This window comes from Astatotilapia calliptera, chromosome 13 (genome assembly GCF_964374335.1).
Source record: "Astatotilapia calliptera chromosome 13, fAstCal68.1, whole genome shotgun sequence".
Lineage (NCBI taxonomy): Eukaryota > Metazoa > Chordata > Actinopteri > Cichliformes > Cichlidae > Astatotilapia > Astatotilapia calliptera.
The window spans coordinates 23,701,334-23,716,573 of record NC_137434.1 but is presented as its reverse complement, the minus strand read 5'-3'; the positions used below and the strand labels follow the sequence as shown (position 1 = coordinate 23,716,573).

Here is a 15,240-nt window from a genome sequence, read left to right as displayed (position 1 = left end):
AAACATGACTCATATAAACATGTCTTTAACTTGCAACACACCTCAATGGAGGTGATACGTAATGAGCTAAGTAGCGCATCCAAAAAGACACATATTGGAATACATTCAAAGTTATGTAGAACATAACTGAGTATCTAGTTCAAAGACACTCAAAGACACTCAAATGAAAATATTTTTTTAATACAGCTGTACTTTTTTTCTTAAAAGTTTTACTTGTGCCCTGTGTTAAATCACTTAGTATTGCCTTTAGTGCTAGACCCAGAGGCTAAGGCAGTCTTTGCTTTTAGCTCTAGTTTGATCTCCACTAACACCTGAGAGAATTATCTGGCTCAGCCGCTAAACAAGCAGAGATTGTTTGCCAAACTAAAGCAAAACTTCGTAGCTCGTAGCTTGTAGTCAGCTTCTAGCTAAATCAATTTCAGGTGTTGTGAAAGTGCAGTGGCAGGATGCCACAGCAGATTTTCATGTCATGTGGACTACACACATTTCTGTGATAATTTGATAAAAATAGCTTTCTAGTTGTTGTATTTTTTTTTCTATTTCTGTTTTTCTTCAGACGTTTGCAGCTACACAGGTGCAGTTTTCACTTTTTTTTTTCAGTGTTTTAGTGATAATCCGTTTATTCATGACAAACTAATTGTAAATGCAACATACGTGCTGTGCCATGAATGCTTTTCTTACTGGATAGTACTGCAAGTTTCGGTCATAGTGCAGTAGTACAGAAGACGTGGTTATTTTTGGCAAATATGATTTCCCTTCCCTCGTGTCACACTGCAGCAGTGCTAGTAACTGAGTTTTAAATCATAATTCAGACCCATCAAAATGCAAAATTGTGAGTTGTAGTTCTGATTGCATCTGCAGATTTTAGAGAGCCAACATTCCATTTTTTTAACATGTCATCTGTAAGTTTCATTTACATGATTTGCCCTTCGCTTGCACTGACGTCATTCTACTGAACCACAAATGAGTGTATATATTGGATTGTGGATTTGAAATACGATAAAGAGTCTCAAGTGGGTAATTTTTAATATAGAAGGCTCTTTATTTTGGATGATGACTTCAAAATGAAAGTCATATTTAGACAGAGTTACACACATACACACATTTCCTCACCTTAGATCCAGCTTAAGAGTGTCTCCAGCTCAAGTGAGTCACTTATTCGTCATCATGAATAAATCACAGCAACTCCTACTCCCTTCTACCCTGCACCACTGCCTTTTCCAAAACACACCCGCATGCAAACACACACTGTTAAAACACACACTGGGTTTGCATGGTTTGCTTGTTTTACCTACACACCAAATTCCCCAGTACTGTCATTCAGAAAGGGATTTTTCCCCTCACTTAGACATTATTCTTGACAATGCGAGCCCTGAAAAAGTAAAAGGGTCAACTATAAACTGAACCTTTTTGTAGATTGTTTGTTTTATTTTCGTCTTTCATCATTGTGGGTTTTTTAAAATGCACTTCTGCAGCCCACATCGTATGTAGAAAAGAATCTATAACACCAGTTTTTGATAGCACCATGTCTTTGTGTCTCCTCAGACAGCTGAGGAAAGAGTACAATCCCTTACTGTCTACTCCTCAAGAAGACATTTGTCACTTTCCATTTTTACAGCCCCGTCTCCCTCTCGTCTCCCTCCTCTTAGTGGTAGAACAGAGTTCACGTCGTCCTGCATTTCCCCGAAACAAACTGATGGCTACACCCAGAGACCTCGACGTGCACACACACACAAGACAAAGTGACTGCTCCTTTTATGCCACTTTGTTTATCTTGTACTCTTAGACACTGAAGCTTTTTCTGTCCACTGCTTTTCCTTTTTCTTCCCCCTCTTCTTTCCTGTACCCCTCTTGACACTTTAACTTTATAATATATAGTCCTTTGTTTACATGTTCACATTTCCCACAAATCATTTCATCATTCTTAGTGAAAGATGATACTGAGATAAGAATCTCCCCAGCGGACGCTTCACTTTCACCATGGGTAAAAAGCCTGTGAAATTACATAACTTTGCCTCCATACCATAGGAAATGGACTCGTATGTGAGGCATTGATTTTCTCTCAGCATTGTGGGGTGCAGATGGCAGTGAGGTGAAGACTAAGAGCACAGTGGTCGATAAATATTCTCATCACAATTCCGGAAGCTTTCCTTTGGCCGGATAGGTTTCGATGCCATCGCACAGGCAGTAATTGTTAACAGGTATTAAATGAGCTGCACCAATCAATGAAAGAAAAATTAAAGAGGCTAAAGGATTTATAGTGTAGTTAGGGATCAACAGCACAGAAAATAATCTAAATATTGGCTGAAAAGTTTTAATGTAAGTTTGGGAACATCAGAGTAGTTCAACAATAAGGGCCACCCACTGTAGCGAAACAAATAATGTTATTTTCTTCTCCGATAATGATTTTTTTGCAGGATTTATGTCCACTCCCCAAAGATGGGTTACAAAGTGGCTTGCAGCTGCAAAACAACTGTGGGCAGGCCAAAGCAGCTGAAACAGAGGTAATAGATGTTTGACTCTTTGGACCTGCTTTTGATAGATTAGCTCGCTGCCAGCTCAGTACAACACAAGCCAGAAGGATGTTGCTGCTTATTAAAGAAAAAAAACACAGAGGTTTTATAGTGAAGTCATTTTATAGTCCAGCACTGGTAACCAAGTGTTTTCCTGGCGTGGCTCTACCTGAAGGAAAGAAAAGTATTTAAGTGTCAAAATTTGAATTTCGGGTCAAGAAAGTGCATCATATGTGTTGCATTCTGCGTAAATCTTCCATGTTCCTGCTGTCAAAACACGAGTTCATGGACTTTTTTTCACAGACTTGTGAAAAGACATCTTGTATGTGAGTGACATAGAGCAGCTTGAGTTGACTAAAGCTGCTTGCAGGATTCACTTTATTAATGATTCTTCTGATCCAGTGCACGTCCTCATTTGACAGTCTTATAAGTTAAACCCCTGAATAAAAAGTCAGAATTAGTGTCACTCTTTTTTTATTTATTTATTTTTTTGCTGCTGTTCCTGTTTCATCACCAATATGGCTACATATAGCCCAAGCTATCCTCTTATAAAAGTGCCACCTCGTCACAGTAAACCAAATTGTTGTACAGTTATCTTTCTGAAAATCGTTTGCTTTACTATTGCTTAAACTTTTGGTTGTTTGACATATTTACCACTGTACATCTGTTAGGTTTATGGTTTGTACCTTTAATATTACCTTAATGTAGTGTTGCTGTGAGTATAAAAATCATGATTTGCAAGCTAAGAACACCATGTCTGTCTACTTTCTCTGAGCAGTACATTTGCCTCTAATTCTTACCCAACACCTTCCCAGCAATCCTATAGCACAACTGAAGCTACATAGGAATCTAGCGAGGCACTGCAAAAAGGTAAACCTCTCTGTCTCTCTCTCAAACTCTCACCTCTGCCAGTTTCTTGCACCTCTTAGAGACAGACTTTTTCTCCACCCACCACAGAAGCTGGCACCAGTTCAGCTCCAGTTTACAAAACTAAGAATAAGCCCCAGAAAAAGACAGCAGCTCATACTTAATGGATAGATAAGACTTTTGGACAAGCTCTTTGAGACCACAGATCTGCCCGTTCTGCAAATGTGATCTGGCTGGAGATTTATTAACTGCAGACTAAGCAGAAATACGAAGAAAAAAATCAGCTTTGAGTAAATATTAGTTACAAGGTATTGCTCGAGATTACGGGAAGAAGCTCCTCTTTGTTTATTCTTGTGTTTGGTGCAACCTTGTTCTTTAGCCTTGCCTGTCAGGATGAAGACACGTTTAAGGAAAGTGTGAAAACAGAGGAGGTTGAAAAGCCCAGGCTACCTCACTTTATCTTCATTATGGTGGACGACCAGGGCTATGGAGACATTGGTTACCATGGCTCAGACATCCACACTCCAGTATTGGACCGGCTGGCAGCAGAGGGGGTTAAACTGGAAAATTATTATGTCCAACCTATCTGCTCACCCTCTCGCAGTCAACTCACGACAGGGCGGTGAGTTTCCTCGTTACATGATTATTCCGGCAGTATAATTATTCATTTACAGCTTCTGTTTGCAGCAGAAGTAATTAATCATATCATCAACAGGCTTTTTGTCTTGTGGTAATGAAGTACCATCTGTGTTTATATCAAGGAGCAAAGAGATTGTTTGCCTTCTGAAATCCACTTTATTGGAATTTTGATTGATCATGTTGGCTATAAAAGGAGACGTGATTCTTTTTATTGACTTTATATCTTTTAGCTCTTACTACATTACCACTAAGGTGTTTTGCTGAAGTGTATATATATATATATATATATATATATCTCATGGAAGGACAGGCCCCTGCACGGTATGTACCACCGGCAGATAGAGGAGGTGGCTGATATCCAGAAATCCTACCAGTGGCTGGACAAAGCTGGACTGAAAGACAGCACAGAGGCACTAATCATGGCAGCACAAGAACAAGCTCTGAGCACAAGATCCATAGAGGCTGGGGTCTATCACACCAGGCAAGACCCCAGGTGCAGGCTGTGTAAAGATGCCCCAGAGACAATCCAGCACATAACAGCAGGGTGCAAGATGCTAGCAGGCAAGGCATACATGGAACGCCATAACCAAGTGGCCGGCATAGTGTACAGGAACATCTGTGCCGAGTATAACCTGGAAGTCCCGAGGTCAAAATGGGAGATGCCCCCAAGGGTGGTGGAGAATGACCGAGCTAAGATCCTGTGGGACTTCCAGATACAGACGGACAAAATGGTGGTGGCTAACCAACCGGACATAGTGGTGGTAGACAAACAGAAGAAGATGGCCGTAGTGATCGATGTAGCGGTTCCGAATGACAGCAATATCAGGAAGAAGGAACACGAGAAGCTGGAGAAATACCAAGGGCTAAGAGAAGAGCTCGAGAGGATGTGGAGGGTGAAGGTAACGGTGGTCCCCGTGGTAATCGGAGCACTAGGTGCGGTGACTCCCAAGCTAGGCGAGTGGCTCCAGCAGATCCCGGGAACAACATCGGAGATCTCTGTCCAGAAGAGCGCAGTCCTGGGAACAGCTAAGATACTGCGCAGGACCCTCAAGCTCCCAGGCCTCTGGTAGAGGACCCGAGCTTGAAGGATAAACCGCCCGCAGGGGCGTGCTGGGTGTTTTTATATATATATATATATATATATATATATATATATATGATAGATAGATAGATAGATAGATAGATAGATAGATAGATAGATATATAGAGAGAGAGAGAGAGAGAGAGAGAGAGAGAGAGAGTGTGTGTATCATATGTAAACTAAGACTTTAAAAATACCCCACCTTCACTACAATGGTGTGTAGCAGCCTATGAGTACCCAAAGGTGCAATATTGGCTACACAACCCTTCCTAGTATTGCTTCATAATATATGTAGCAATATACTGTGACATCTTTTCTCACACTCTCCCTACTCAATTTTGCCAGCTACCAAATTCACACTGGACTCCAGCATTCAATCATCCACCCACGTCAACCGCTGTGCTTGCCCCCTGATATTCCCACCCCACCAGAGCATCTGGCTGAAGCTGGATACGCCACACACGGTGGGTAAGTGGCACCTAGGCTTCTGCAGGCCAAGCTGCTTGCCAACAGGACGTGGTTTTCAGAGTTTCCTGGGCACATTGACTGGCAGTGGAGATCATTTCTCCTATCAGAGCTGTGACGGGGCAGAAGCTTGTGGATTTGACCTGCATGATGGAGACAGGCCTGCCTGGGAGATGGCTGGGAACTACTCCACTCTCCTCTGCATAGACGGGTAAGTATCCTGGTACATGTAAATAGAGAAATCCTACAGAAATACAGTCATTAAATTCTTTTAAATCTTCCATTTGTACAACCAGAGTGAAGCAGTTCTTGAAGAGACACGACCCACATACACCACTCTTCCTCTATCTCTCCCTTCAGGCCACCCATGCGCCGTTGCAGGTACCAGACCATTTTCTTCACCTTTATGATTCCCAGTACAATCGTCTCAGGCGTCATTATGCAGCCATGCTGAGCTGCCTGGACAGCGGGGTTGCACAAGTGGTCCAGGAACTAAAGACTCAAGAGCTCTATGAAAACTCTGTACTCATCTACTCTTCTGATAACGGTGGGCAGCCACTCTCGGGCGGAAGCAACTGGACACTGAGAGGTGGCAAAGGAACCTACTGGGAAGGGGGCATTCGGACTGTGGGCTTTGTCCACAGCCCACTTCTAAAGAAGAAAGGTATAGTAAGCAGAGCACTGATTCATGTCTCTGACTGGTATCCTACTTTATTGGGGCTTGCTGGAGCGCGGCAGTCCCACCATGGCCTTGATGGTCATGATGTTTGGGGAAGCATCAGTGAAGGTCTTCCCTGTCCTCGCACTGAAATTCTTTTCAACATTGACCCAGTTTCTAGGAAAGCTGGAGAACCATATGACAAGGCATTGATACTCAATGGCTTTGGGATCTGGGACACAGTCGTGAGGGCAGCATTGTGACTTGGTGACTGGAAGTTGTTGACAGGAAATGTGGGTGATGGGGACTGGATACCACCACAAGCACTTCCTGGTGGTCCAGAACGTTGGACGAAACTTGAGAAGAGACGCAATGAGCTGGGGAAGTCAGTGTGGCTTTTTAATGTCAGTGCAGACCCTTACGAGAGGTATGATTTGGCAGAAGCTCGTCCACAGGTAGTAAAACATCTGCTGACCAGGCTGGCAGAGAGTCCAACCAGACAGCTGTGATGGCCAGCAATCCACCAGATGATCCAATGGCTGACCCAGAGCTCCATGGAGGGGCATGGAGCCCCTGGCTGGGCCTAGAAGGGGATAATGAAAAGGAGGAGAGGAAAGAAAAGATGATAAAGATTAGGCACTGCAAATTATGTAAGCTAAAAGCCCTCTTCAAAAAGGTGGGATCACGCCTGCAGAGGAAGACCTTATTCTAAAGGTTTCTTCTAGTAGCATTAACTGTGCCAAAGGTTCAATAGTGCCTCAAAGGAGCTAGGAAGTGTTATCAACACTTTAATTACTGTTTTCTAAGGACCACAATCATAGATGGAATAAGTTATCTACCCAATGTTCCTCTCCTCTTTTCCGTTCAGTTCAATTCCCTTTTAATTATATAGGACAAATTCACAGTAGTCACCTGAGTATGCTGAGTATATCATAAGGTAAAGACTACAATAGTTTCGGAAAATAGAAAAAAAATAGAGTACAAACATTAGTCATTTGAGGGCATAAGGGTTCTGTGACACTATTTGATGATCTGAAAGTCTTCCCCTTAAAGTATACTTAGTGTGGGAATGAAAAATAGATAAAGAAAAAATATAGACAAGCAGAAATGCACACGGGTCAGATAGACTAGACGGACCTACAGTCAAATACTGAAGGTTGGCAGATAAACAGGCCTCCTGAAAGACAAAACAGGCAGGACTGTGTGGCTGGCTGAGCAAGCTGACTCACTCGCTGTCCTGCAGCCAAACTGCAGCAGGGAGACTGTGGGTCATCGTAGGACTGCTTAGGGAGCAATGTGCGTGTCACTGTGCATGTATGCCTGCATTCATGAACAGTTCGATTAATAGACATAGAGATGGAGTGCGTGCATGTGGAAGTGAGGCCTGTGGTGACCTCTCAATGTCTCATCTCTTAATCATCCGAGAGGACCCTTTAAGGATGCCACAAAAACACCCACAGGGCTTGTTTTTGTCAAATGTCACCTTGTTCTTTTGTTCTCAAGGGTTATACAGATTCACTTCTGCTTAGAGCATACCCCCATGCCTTTGAAAGACCTCACCCCCACACAGTGTTCTGTCCCTGCAAACAAACCAACAAAGACTCGATAGCTGTTGCTTTTCTGGACTTTTAAATGTCACTTAAACACATCATTTTTTGACTCTATTAAATACTTTGACTTGAATTTCATCGTTTCAATAAAATCTTGAATAAAGAAGAAAAATAAGAAAAATGCTGCAGGGATACTGCTGATTAATTGTTTCTTGAATCTTAGTTGTGCTCACATCCAAACCTAAAAATTAATCTATCACTAAGCATAAAATTCAATATGTGTGTTTAATTTATACATAAACATTTACTAGACCTGCTATTTAAATTTCAGTGTATATGTGTCTATTTTTTTCTCAGTTAGTGCCAAACTGAATCATAATGTCTTAGAAATGAAGCCAATCCCAAAATGTGGGCAGAAAACCTATTTTTCACATCCATGTGATGCTTGTTATGGCTGTTCTGTGAAAAACATATTTGTCATTACAAACACTCTGTATCTGTGTGCTTGTATTATGTGGAAGACTGAAGATGATTATCATTTAAAAAAAGAATTTGTAAAACCTAAGATTATGAATCCTTTGCAAAATTCTTGCTTTCTGTGTGGACTCTGCATTATGGTTAAGACGGTGGTTCTTGAACTTAAGGGCAGTACTTCCTGCTGGGGCATGAAGCCATTGCATGTGAGTAATTGGAGGCAAATTGGAACTGCTGTGATTTAATATAATGCAAGTAAAACAAGCAAGTGAAAATTCCACTTTAATTCTTTCCGTTATTGTTAATGGCTGATAAAAAACAAATTCAGGGATGTAGGTTGTGAACTCAAGGAGAACATGACAGAAAAGCTGTTAGCTAAGGTTAGGAAAAGATGATGGTTAAATTTAAGGAATAATAATAATCTTCTTTTTAACCCCCTTTTTACTGAAAGTAAAGTCAAAGTTAGTAGCATAATGTTTGCTGAGCTCTTCCTTTAAAAATAATATGTGGTGTATAAGAAATTAATAGCTTTGTCTTTTATATTCACTTTGTGCTGCCTGTATGCAATCCAGAGAGTGTTAAATCTGGTATAGGCAATATGATTTTGGTATCAGTGGATAAAAAAATTCATAATAACTATTTAGCATATTGGAAATCCAGAGGGAGCTGTGACCTTAACCTCTTCTGCTTTTCTCTTCTCTGAATTTAGACTAGGAGACAGGGGATTTTTTTGGAAATTAGAGATCTTTTAAGTCCAGATCAGTTGAGCAGTAAGCAAGAAAGTCTTCCTAAGATGTAAAATCAGCCACTTTGCAGTGTTTTAAGCATAAGGCTTTCTCCTGAGAAAATGGGGTTTAGCACATAAAATCAATATTTTCTTTTTCAGCCCAAATGATGACAAGTGGCAGATGTTTGCCTTCGGGGTCTTTTTGCTGAAATCTTTATATTATTTTCAGTTTTCAGTCACGTTTAGAAAATATGATAATTCTAGTAAAAATACCAGGTAAAGAAATCTTTCAAAAATGTTACTCTGGTCCTACTGTACAGAAACTTCCTGGCAGAAAGTGCTTCTCCACTAGTAAAAGACATGTGAAAAAGACACTGCGCCGTCTTTTTAATTCTAAGGTTTCATGTTAAGAGAAAAATCATGTGTTCCTTAGCATGGCTTAAAATTTCTTGATGCTCAATCATCTGGGTAAGGAAATCCCAAAAGTTGATTCAGTTTATCTGGACGTAGCGTTTTCAGTGGGAGAAATGTTTCGTTCATCCAAGTCTTGGACCCATTGATCAATGGCCACTGATCAGTGATCAGTAGTTGTTGATCAGTGGTGATGACAAATTGCATATTAATGATGAAGAAACTGACCTAGCAGCCCAATGTTCATCAGTTGTGCTAGTTTCAGTCATTATGCAAATATTCTGTTTAAATGGTTGGGGAAACCTGCAGTCAGCTGAGACTGAAGAAACGTGAAAAACTACATTAAAAGTACATTCTTATTGATTTCATAGAAATTAAGAGGGTAAGTAAAAGGCAGGTGTTGCTTATCAAATCCACATGATTAACTGATAGTCAGCATCAGCAAATATGACCTTCTCTGTAAAAGCCTAAATCTTGGCAGTTTGGTCATCTTGAGCATTTAGGTGTGTTTTAATAAAATGTTAAGGAGGAAGAACTTCAGCACTGGTCTTAGAGAAACTGTTGTTCTTTCTGAGAAGTGTTAAAAGGCTATTTAAAAAAAAAAAAACCCAAAGATGATTCACAAGTGGGAAACATTCAAAAGAGTTTCCAAATTTCAACTTTACCTCAACGTCAGACTGTGCAATGCACAGAAAATTGCAGAAAACCCATCTCCGACTCTACAGTCCTCAGTCAGCATGTTTAATGTTAAAGTTCAGAACAGTTCAAGACTGAACACGTGTGGCTTTCTTGGAAAGGCTGCCAGCAGAAAGCTGAAAAAAAAAATCAAGGTTTTGCAACAATCCAGTAAAAGTAAAGACCTCGGCCTAATTGAAATGCTTTTTCAGGACCTTAACAGACCTGTGCATAAACTAATGCCTGCAAAGCTTATTGAAATGAAGCAACAATGTAAAGAAGAGTGGGCCAAAATTCCCCCATAACAATGTGCAATGCTGATAAAGTCATACAGAAAATAATAATTTCAAGTCATTGCTTCTAAAGGTGGATTTACAAGATACTGAATCATGGCGTGTACTCAGTTTGTACTTTGACTCAGAGTGTAACTTGTATTCGTGTACTTAAGAATCACCACTCAATAAGGTAGAAGTGGACCAGACCTTTGTGCCTCACTCTTCGTTACAGGTAACAAAGACAGTCTGAAATGTAAAAATCTGTGTTATAGTAGTGTATATCTCAAATCCAGTGCTAAATAAGGGAGGCACTTTTTTTTAGAAGATTAGGAAACCACAACAAACCACACAAGTAGGGATTAAAAAAGAAATATTGCTTGAAATAGTATTTACCCATCAGCTAACTCACTACATAAAAGCAGTGGACCTGACTTGTGAGGTGAAGAATCATCCAGTACAGACTTAATTCCTCGAGACACTAGGCTGGGGGAGTCATAGTTTAGCCTCATGCTGTCTGATCCTGTGTGATGTATCCTCCCGCTGGGGCGACTGCCACTGTGTAGTGATATATCTTGATAGGAGCAGATCCGCGATGGTACTGTTGGTCACCAACAGCATGAACATTTATAGACAGGGACATATAGCAGCACATTCTTTGACCTAAGCCTTTAGGTGTGATTCTTAATCTATCTGTGTGTGTGTGTGTGTGTGTGTGTGTGTGTGTGTGTGTGTGTGTGTGTGTGTGTGTGTGTGTGTGTGTGTGTGTGTGTGTGTGTGTGTGTGTGTGTGTGTGTGTGTGTGTGCTGTAAATTTCTCCCTTGTGGCCTAATAATGAATATTCAGCTGTCCTTCTCCTGCATCTCTTCTCCCTCTGGTCAGCTCTCACTCTTTCCTCCTCCTCCCTGATACTTTTATTCCTCAGCTCTTTGCTCATTCCCTCAGCAAACCCCCCTCCATGTCTTTTCTTTTTCATTTTGTTCCCCATCCTACTCACTTGTTCGTGCTCATTTGGAAGATTGAGTTAGAGGTATTAGCCATGTTTTGCTCAGAGCTCTGTGGCATACCGTTAAATAGAAAGAGTGGAGGAGGGAAGAGAGAGTTCCTTTGAGGCTACAGATGGCTGTCGTGTCTGCAGTGCTTGTAGATCAGATTAAAAAGCCTTGTTTAGTGAAAAAGCTTCACTGCATAACACAATGTCTTGTTAAAGTAAAATAAAGCCAAAGGATAAGCCTGTAGATATTGTATATGATGTCTAAATTACCTGTTAAACCCATTCTGGTTTCCCTTCTCTCTGGCTTACAGCTCCAACGCTATAGTAGTTTTTGGAAAACAATTCTTAAGTAGGAGTGTTATACAGACAGTATAGTTTATAGGATCAATTTATAAGCTTTTTGGCATCTGTTGTTAAAAAACATCGGGAAACTCAATAGGGTAGTTCACTGGGAAATAACATGAGTAAAGTGAATTGTTTTTCAATCAGGAACATTATAGTAATGAGAGGACTGTTGTTTCCACCTGCACTAATTCATATTCCATGGTATAACTCTCTTCTGGGAATTCCCTCTGCTTCATACATGGAAAGCAGCAGTGAGACCCCTGCACATTAGATTACATCCTTCTGCATTCCCTTTTTATCCTATTTATATTTGCATCATAGATCAAGGAAGACTCTTTGAGTTTTATTGAAAGCTTAATGCTATTAATGCTCCTGCTACTGTTAAAAACCGTGGCATTACACACATAATGTAAATAAAGTATGTTCTGTGGTTTGGCCTTTTGTCTTCCAGTGACCTTAATGGAAAATATTTTAATGTTGATTTATTTTTGTATGTATTTTTATTTGTTATAGCTCAGAATGGTATAGATGATGCAAGAAGCAGAGGTAATGAAGGTGGTTGAGATTATTTACCTGGGGTCAACCATCCAAAGAAGAAGAGGGTGGGTAGAGGTGATTGTCAGGTGGTCTGAATTGTGTGTGAAAAAAAGGCAACTGGACTTATTTAGAGTTCAGCAATGGTTGTTCATTTCAGCATTAGAAATTAGTACATTAGGGGACCAGGCTAACTGGTTTGGAGACAAAGTTTAGAGAGTCGAGATCGAGAGGGCTATTGGATATATTGGGGAAAAGATGCTGAAGATGGAGGAAAGAGGAAAAGAGGAAGACCACAGAGAAGATTCACATATGCAGCGAAGGAGGACACACAGAGGGTTGGTGTGACAGAGGGGAATAAAAGGAGATGGAGAACATTTGAGGCATTGATGCGGCAGCATCTTGTCCAGTCTGGGGCAGAAAGCATTCTAGCATCTGTGTTAGCTGTAACAACGTGACAAAATTTTCTTTTACTTTAGGTGCTTTAAAGACTGAAAAATCTGCAGGACTGCCAATCAGAGACCATTTCTATTTTTAAATGAATTCAAGAGCGGTTTCACAAGCCAGGAAAAAGTTAGTTTCCTTTTGTGGTCATTTTTATGTAAACCACTTGGATTCAAACGAACGGAGGCTTTCTGTTCTCAAAGAGTATCCTTTTGCACAGAGTTCATCACTTGTGTATCACCTCGCCAAGGAGCATTGAAGCCGAAGGCACTTCCTCTATATTCGCATATACACAGAAAAAACAAAACTGCTGATGAGCCTTTTGATGAGGTACTGGTGAAGACAGTCGTTAGATGCCCACACATCTGATTCCCAGTACACCGTGATGGCCTGCAGAATTCAGGCACTGTCAGAGGATATAAATCATGGAGGAGGTGTCCCACCAACACACACACATATGAACACACACGGCTGTTCAGTACGTGGGAGGGAGCTGTCATATCCACTGTTGGATAATCACATGAATGTAAGGCTACCTTTCAGATCTTCAGATTTTTCTTTCTTTTCTCTTGTTGAAGTTGTGCAGTTAAACACAGTAGCCTCGTGATTCTGTCTTAAATAGAACTTGTTATCCTCTTGTGATGGACACTGTGTTCTAGATATGGCTAATGGTTCCACATAGAAAATGAATGCAGTCCTTTCTCTTCACTCATTCAAAGAGAATGGTATCAACGACTCGATTGGGACACACTGAATAGAGTCTCTGGCACCATAACTTGCAGGGCCATTAAGCACAGAAATTGCTCTGATGTGCTATTAAATGCTTACTTGCAACAATGTGACGATTTGGTAATCGGCAAGAAACGATAATACATCTACTCTAATGGACTATCCATGACAGATTGATCCCCAGGAAACAGTAAAGGTTATGATTTGAAAAAAGACTCACTGAATTGTAGCCAGCGAGCTGTCTCAACAGCAGACAGGAATGTTTGACGCCCCCAAGGCTTTTTGTCAACACACAAACACCTCAAAATCGTGAAAGTCTTGTGATATGACAGTGCAAGGGTGGAGAGATACGTAGAGCAGCCACGGGCCAAGCTGAACGCATTCTTGCTGAATGAGTCACTTTGGCCTGTGTGGCTCCACAACACTGCTTCTACAGTATCATGACTTTTAGACCATGTGGAGCTGCAGAGGTACAAATTTTTACCTTGTAAAAAACTACTTCAGTTCATCCTGCCATCAACTGGAAATCCTGTATTAAAATACACTCTGCATAAGTGTGTGTCTGTTAGTGACATAAAAAAAACAACCTTTCTTTTGACCTTGTCCAGGCAATTTGTCCACAACAGCTTTTCTAGTCCATTTTTTCTAGTCTTCAGGGTTCTTGAACTTGTACTTCAACATCTAGGGGCGCGTAATGCAGAATAATGCACTAATCATAAATGTTAGCAGTGGAGTAAGAAGTACAAGATTTCCATTTGAAACATAAAATGAACTGGATATTTTCAGGTAAAGTATACTTACCTTAAAATTGCACTTAAGGACAGTACTTGTAGAAATGATCTTAGTTAAATTCCACTGCTGTAATTAATGTAAAACACTTACCATAACTGCAAACCATTGCTCATGTATTAATGATATACATTCACCGCTGGAGAGTTTATTTTTCCAATCTTAAATAATTTAGAGTCGTATGACGAGAAGAGGCAGGGTAATCCAAACAGGATGTCAGGACAGCAACTTATGGGAGGCAATTATCTCTCTAAAATGGAGAAGTGGATGCGAGGGATTGGAAGCTAACTCTCTAAGGATGTGATATATTAAAAAAAAAAAAAAAGGTCTGAACCCTTGTGCAATCTAATGCACGCCTATGCAGCAGCATTTAACATTTTGCTCATTTTTGTTTTTGACATCGTTGTCAGAGGGGTGCAAATCTGCACCACTTTGACCCCTTTATTGGGATTACAGTGTTTGAGGAAGACACTTGATGATGTTTTCTGATCTGATGACATGCAGAATGAATGGTACCCTCTGTCTGAGTCATTAATTGGACCGATTTTTGCAAAGGTGTGTGGTGTTGTGGTTACATTTTGGTTTGGTTTAGTTCCTGAAACAATATGACAATTGTAACAGAAAGATCATGATTGGGTGTTTTCTCAATGTGAGATTTTTCTTAAACTCTCAGACAGAACTTGTGTCTTCAAAGGCACTTACAATCACTGGCTACTTCATTAGGTACACCTCTATAACTACTAGCACTACTAGTACAAATATCTTATTGGCCAGTCACATCTTTCGACATGTACACACGGCAGTGATGACCTCCCAAAGTTCAAATTATGTGTCAGAATGAGGAAGAAATGTGTTTTTATAGTCAGACTGGTTGGTTTGAGTATTTCAGAAATAACAAGGATTTTAATATCTTCCAACTATTTTTAAGAGTTTACCGAGAATGGTCTAAAAAAGAGGAAAGAAAAAATATCCAGTGGCCAGAAGTCTTTGAGCTGATAGCGAGGCAACAACAGGTCAAATAACCACTTGTTTTACTCAAGGTCTGCAGACGAGCATAAATATGCAACCCTGAA

General features: G+C 40.5%; 1 protein-coding gene across 1 annotated transcript; it reads left to right on the top strand.

Annotated features, from left to right (window-relative positions):
- The first annotated feature begins 2,439 nt into the window (after nt 1-2,439).
- On the top strand, nt 2,440-7,062 carry LOC113035407 (arylsulfatase I). Its single transcript, XM_080288326.1, is given in 6 exon segments — nt 2,440-2,504; nt 3,760-4,002; nt 5,446-5,562; nt 5,564-5,776; nt 5,862-6,708; nt 6,711-7,062. Coding segments are annotated over 6 exon segments (1,710 nt in total). The 3' UTR covers nt 6,936-7,062.
- Nucleotides 7,063-15,240: the final 8,178 nt, after the last annotated feature.